At 51.6% G+C, this 6,040-nt stretch overlaps 1 protein-coding gene across 2 annotated transcripts; it reads right to left on the bottom strand.

Annotated features, from left to right (window-relative positions):
• Positions 1 to 3,108: 3,108 nt before the first annotated feature.
• Mrpl55 (mitochondrial ribosomal protein L55) lies at positions 3,109 to 6,034 on the bottom strand. 2 transcript variants are annotated; one of them, XM_013015684.1, is made up of 4 exons: positions 5,795 to 6,034; positions 4,421 to 4,499; positions 3,919 to 4,120; positions 3,109 to 3,350 (listed from the first exon to the last, which is right to left on the bottom strand). In XM_013015684.1, exons 2-4 carry the CDS (start codon positions 4,444 to 4,446, stop codon positions 3,192 to 3,194), a joined length of 387 nt encoding a protein of 128 aa, XP_012871138.1. In that variant the 5' UTR covers positions 4,447 to 4,499; positions 5,795 to 6,034; the 3' UTR covers positions 3,109 to 3,191. The 2 variants fall into 2 exon arrangements, with proteins under 2 accessions (XP_012871138.1, XP_012871139.1); XM_013015685.1 differs by having other exon boundaries at positions 5,855 to 6,034.
• Positions 6,035 to 6,040: the final 6 nt, after the last annotated feature.

The following is a 6,040-nucleotide window of genomic DNA, read 5'->3' as shown; positions in this document are numbered from 1 at the left end:
TGAATGGGCGGCGTGACGTGACCGCCGCGCCTGCGCACCGCTCCACCAGCCGCCGTCTGCGCCTGCGCAGCGCGTCACCCGTACTTCCTCCTCCCCCAGGTCCGACCCCACCCTCCTTCCGGCCCGACCGCGGGCTTCCGGCCCGGCCGACTCCTGGTCCCCGGACGCCGTCCCCGAGCCTGGGCCGCCGGTGCTCGGGCGGCCGGGCGGGAGGACTGCCGCTATTCCCGGGGCAGCGGCAGGCCCGGCCAGCCGGGCGCCAGGAGGCTGAACCGTGGGCCTGCAGCCCCAGACGCATAGAGCGTTAGAGGCCGAGGGCCTGCCTCCAGAAGGCTCGGGACTCAAACCCGCAGGAAAGAAAAGGAGAAGGGTGAAGACGAAGCGCGGTCATCCACCATGGCGACACCGGAGCCCTGCGGGCGCCCATTTCAGGTAGCCTTTAGGTGCGTAGTGCCTCCAGGACTCTTCCAGTTTCACCCGGGGGAGACCAGAAAATGTGGAGAGGAATTGTTTCTCCACTACACATTGCAGTCAGTATGGTGGGGTGTGCTGGAAAAGGGGTGTGTGTGTCTGCTTTCTTAAGAGTATTCAGTAGTGCTCAATCTTGCAGTTCCAGCCCCTGGCTCTTAGTCTGATTCCCAGGCACTTGTCCCTATTCTAGGGCGCTCCAGCGGCACCCAGCAGCCCTTGTTAGACTGAATGTGTCCTGCCTACATACACCTCAAACTCATGTTGAAAAATAGTTCCTCCAGGTAAAATACTTGGAAGGAGATGAAATAAGGAAGCAGAGCTTCATGAGTGAGATCAGTGCATGTATAAAAGGCTCCTAGCTACTCGGGAGGCTGAGATATGGAGGACCAGAGGGTCATGGTTCCAGAGAAGCATAAAGCAAGGCTGGAGTGCCCTGAGCTCAAATCCTGACAATGGCACACACACTTTAAAAAATACAAAAGGGCCGGGCACAGGTGGCTCACGCCTGTCATCCTAGTTACTCAGGAGGCTGAGATCTGAGGATCATAGTTCAAAGCCAGCTCAGGCAAAAAAGTCTGTAAGACTTGTATCTCCATTGACCACCAGAAAACAGAAGTGGCGCTGTGGCTCAAGTGGTAGAGCGCTCGCCTTGAGCTGAAGAGCTGAGGGACAGCGCCCAGGCCCAGAGTTCAGGCCCCATGACCGACCCCCCCCCATTAAAAAAAAAAAAAAAGACTCGAGCCCTGTAGCCCTTGTTCTGCCACCTGATGACAGCCCTGAACAAAGCCCTCACCAGAACCCGATAATGAGGGCATCCTGACTTTGGATACTTCAGAGTCCCAAAGGGCCCCCACTTTCTGGGTCCTGAATAGAACAGAGAACTTTGCCTACTCTAGGACTTGGTGAGCTGTAAGTTCTTCCTGGAAGGCCAGGGACCAGGCCTTGGTGTTGAGCCTTCCCAGGCACTGATTAAGGTGGTTCTTGCCTAATACTGAAACAGACTGAGCCTCTGAGCCAAACTCCTCAACTCTTACATACATTCCTCTGGTTTCAGACCTACCTAAGTAGACCACTTCTCTTTTTCCTTTTCCATCACAATGTAGTAAGCTGCTTTCATATGCAAGTTTTCCTAATAAATCCTCTGAGCCAGTCATCTTGGTGTTCAGTACTTGTTTCTTAGGGATTCTCAGACATGGGCTGCTAGGAAAAGCCCTGAGCTTGTGTCCTAGCTTAAAACAGCAAGTCCCATGGGGCAGGAGCACCCCAGGCACAGAAGTGTGGCACGCAAAGCAGCCAAGGCCAGCCCTGTGGGCCACAGTGACAAAGAACGGAGCCACTTGATATCTCCAAAAATATGTCTCTCGGCACAGGGCGGCAGGGCCTGGGCTCCACTGCTGGCCAGCCAAGGTGTGCTTGCAACAGAGGCGGAAGGCTGAAACTGGATACATGTTGGATGTGGTCAAGAGGACTGTGGATGCAGGGCTGGTGAGGCATGCAGGGGCCTGGCCCCTACGCTGCCCTGAGGACAGCTCCCTGTCTCAGTGAGGATGGAGGCGTGACCTGACTCAGGACAACATGAGAATGAGCTGACCCAGGATGGTCACAGTTCTTCCTCTGGTGTGTCCACACTTTTGTACCTGGAGAGACAGTAAAACTGGATCCCAACACCAGAACACAAAGCACTAGGTGACTCCATGTACTCTGCAGTACATGTACTGCAGGCCCTGTACTCTGCAGGCGATGAAGGGTTCAACACGCCTACTCTGGCTGTTCTCGGATCCCCTCCACTGGGGTAGCCTTGACAGGCAAGTGCCCACAAATGAAGGCTGAGGGAGGACTGGAGGCTATAACCAAGAAGGTCCCTGACTCCCAGGATGGTGGGCCTCTGCTCCCTGGTCTGCAGAACAGCAAACGGAGCGTATCTGAGGCTGAGAAGGTAGCTGGGGGTGCGGGGTGCTTTCTGTCCAGCTCCCTGGTTTTTCTGTGCTCCATATCCTTGCAGCAGTGTCTTAAACCCACGGGCTTCATCTAAACAGATGCTAATCCTTCTAGTCTGCTCTAAGCTCCAGAGACCTACCATCTAGCTCTGAGAGGCACTCTCCACAGATGATATGCTTCAGGGCTAGACACTAACAAGCTGGCTACCAATGGCCCATACCCATAATCTAGCTACTCAGGAAGCTGAAATCTGAGTATAGAGGTTTGAAGCCAGCCTGGGCAGGAAAGTTTCTGAGGCTCTTATCTCACCTCAATTAACTTGGGGGGGGGGCAGAAGTAGAGCTGTGGCTCAAGTGACAGAACACTAGTCTTTTTTTTTTTTTTTTGTCAGTTGTGGGGCTTGAACTCTGGGCCTGGGCACTGCCCCTGAGCTCTTCAGCTCAAGATTACTGCTGTACCACTTGAGCCATAGTGCCACTTCTGGTTTTCTGATGGTTAACTGGAGATAAGTCTCACACACTTTCTTGACCAGCCTGGCTTTGAACTGCAATCCTCAGATCTCAGCCTCCTGAGTAGTTAGGATTACAGGCGTGAGCCACCAGCTAGTCTTGAGCATAACAAAGCTCAGAGCAACTCAGCCCTGCATTTAAGTCTCAGGATTAGTACACACACATGTGCAACACACACACAACACTAAGATGATGGCTTCAAGAACATGGGAGTTTGTTTACAGGTATAGAACTCTGCCCTCACAGTCACCCTGGGGCACCTTCAAGCCACAGTTACTTCCTGGTCTTGGACCAAAACTGTCGGTACTGCTCAGAGTCAAAACCGTCGGCCAGCTCTGGCTCTTCCTCCTTCTTCTGTTGGAGCAGGGCTTCACGTTTCCGGAACCTGGCCCGGCGCTCCTCTGGAGTCAGGGTGTCCAGGTCTAGTGGCATCTAAAAGGGGAGAAACACACGTGTGTCCACACAGACCCGTCTTAATTTTCTTAAGATTTTTGTGAGCTTTCCACAAAGCTTTTCTTTTACTAAGAGAACTATTTTTTCTGTCTCTTTTTCCTAAGATTGGTGGGGTTTTTTTTGTTTGTTTTGTGTCTGTCCTGGGCGTTGTCCCTGAGCTCTTTTGCTCCAAGCTAGCACTCTACCACTTGATCCACAGCTCCACTTTTGGCTTTTTGGTGATTAATTGGAGAGATTAATGGGAGTTTCATGGACTTTCCTACCCAGGCTGGCTTTGAACTGGGATCCTCAGATCTCAGACTCCTGAGTAGGATTACAGGCGAAAGCCACCAGGACAGTTTATTGGAGGTGTCTTTAAACAAAACATAAAAATACTGACTTATTCATCCTATCTGGTTTTAATGCTTGGAGGAAGTTCTAAGTCAGACACTCTTCCTCTCCAACAGTCTGTTCTTCTGCACAACTGTACTGTGACTACTGCGACCTGTCCATCCTGAGTCCAGTGGCCACAAGCTCCAGATAAATCTGGATGATGAAGGCAGCATACCACCAGCATGCGCCTTGGCTCCCTGTAGCGGATGTGGATGGTGGAGCCATCCTGCTTGACCAGCAGCACTGGGTAGAGGCGAGCATAGGCCTGGCGACGGAGACGAGCGATGGACGCCCTGTTGCTATCAGCTTGCCGGGAAGATGTGTGCAGAAAGCAAGGCACAGAGGATGCTGACTTCACAGTCCTCTGCCACAGCAACCTACACACAAAACATGGGGTACTGGTAAGTGGATGGTTTGGGGACAGAGATCACCAATATGGCCAGATCAGGGCCTAACAGAGAACTTCCTGCTGGCCACGAACACTAGCCAGGGTGCTCTGAAGAGCCACAAGGCTTGATCTCCAGAGTTTTGACCTCACAACCAGGAAGGGGTCAAGCGGGTGGCTGACAGCATTGGGGACAGGAAGAAGCAGGAGCCCAAGAGTCTTAACTCCTGCTGAGGCTTTTCCTGAGGTAAGCCTGACTAGAGTCGTGAGAGTCCTGAAAATCCATGCTTACCCAAGCAAGCTGCCCACAGCCACCATCTTTCCTTAAGAGTCCTGGTGGAACGTCAACCACTGGACCTTGTATACACCTGCTAGGCAAGAGAATAAGGCTTTTTATTTTATCTTATTTATTTATTTATTTTTCTTGACAGTACTGGAGTTAGAACTCAAAGCCTTGCATTACTAGCTAGGCAGGCATTCTATCACTTGGACCATAACCCAGCCAAGAAGTCTTTTAAAAATTTTTTTGGGGGCTGGGGGTTTAGCCCAGCGGAAGGGCGCCCGCCTGGCAAGTGCAAGGCCCTGGGTTCAGTCCTCAGCCCTGGGGGGGAAAAAAAAGACAAAAAAGCTACAAAAATTTTGTTTTGCCTTTAATTGATCTTCCTGAAATCCTGGCCAGGAATTAACTCTGGTGTCTCTCTAACATCTACATCCAGTTTTCCTTCAGTATTTATAGGGAATTGGATATAGTATTCTTCTACAACTATCAAAATCCACAGATCCTCTGGTTTTTTGTTTTTGTTTCAGTTGTGGGACCTGAACTCTGGGCCTGGGCACTGTCCCTGAGCTCTTCAGTTCAAGGCAAGTGCTCTACCACTTGAGCCACAGTGCCACTTCCGGTTTTCTGGTGGTTTATTGGAGATAAGCGTCTCATGGACTTTCCTGCCCAGGCTGGCTTTGAACCTCAGATCACAGCCTTCTCAGTAGTCAGGATTACAGGCATGAGCCACTGGCACCCAGCCCTCGGTTCTTTTATATGTAAAGGTACAGTACTTGCACACAACCTGTGCACACACTCCCATATACTTTAATATTATCTATAATACTTAACAGAATATAAATGCTGTATAAGTAAGTTACATCGTTTACGGAATGACAAAAAATCTATAATGTACAATACAGAATCAACTAAAATTTTTTGAGTTATTTTCAATTGGCATCTGGTTGAATCTCCTAATACAGACCAGGTGTAATCACTGTATTACTTGTTACTGTATCTCACTAACAAGTTGCCTTCTAGGAGGAGAATGGCCTGTGGAAGTTTTCTCAAAAACAACTACTTACTCCCAAAGATAATGAATCACATGAGGCACATGCCTACCCATTCTAGTGGGTATGGTGTCAGGAGAGTCCTTTGCAGTTGGGGTGTACACCCTGATTTCTAAACTACTGTTTTATTTTTGCCTGTCTGGGGCTTGAACTCAGGGCCTGGGCGCTGTCCCTGCGTCCGTGTTCAAGGCTAGCGCTCTACCACTTGAGCCACAGCGCCACTTCCAAGCTGCCATCTTCAATGGCAGCCTCTCCCTTGTTTACGCAGCTACACCTGTACACGTGCACCCTTCCCGTCCGCGGCCCTCCGCCGGCGAGGTCGCCTCAGGTCGCTGACCTTGTCTGTGCCCCAGGGTCCGTGATGGGGAAGCCTTTCAGTGAGCGTCTGCTCACTTCCGGGGAAAGAACTCCGGAGCTGCCTTTTCTTCACGCCTGATGCCAGGCAGTCCGCACGGACGGAGGAGTTCGGGAAGATTTCCGAGCCAGCCGGCGCGCAGGTTCTGCCCGGGCTCCGAGCTACGGAGGAAGAAAGGCCACCGGTGAAACGGAGAGCGCCCGGGTCCGGGTCCGGAGCCGAGGCGCG

This window comes from Dipodomys ordii, unplaced genomic scaffold (assembly GCF_000151885.1).
Source record: "Dipodomys ordii isolate 6190 unplaced genomic scaffold, Dord_2.0 Scaffold27, whole genome shotgun sequence".
NCBI lineage: Eukaryota > Metazoa > Chordata > Mammalia > Rodentia > Heteromyidae > Dipodomys > Dipodomys ordii.
The sequence above is the reverse complement of the archived record's forward strand: the minus strand, read 5'-3'. Positions and strand labels throughout refer to the sequence as shown.

What these genes read in the sequence shown, in the direction of transcription:
- Mrpl55 (XM_013015684.1), bottom strand. Translation starts at nt 4,446, where the DNA reads ATGGTGGCTGTGGGCAGCTTGCTTGG. An exon ending in GCTGTGGGCAGCTTGCTTGG is followed by an intron (nt 4,121 to 4,420) that starts GTAAGCATGGAT and finishes TTTTGTGTGTAG; the next exon opens with GTTGCTGTGGCAGAGGACTG. An exon ending in AGCCAAGGCGCATGCTGGTG is followed by an intron (nt 3,351 to 3,918) that starts GTATGCTGCCTT and finishes CTCCCCTTTTAG; the next exon opens with ATGCCACTAGACCTGGACAC.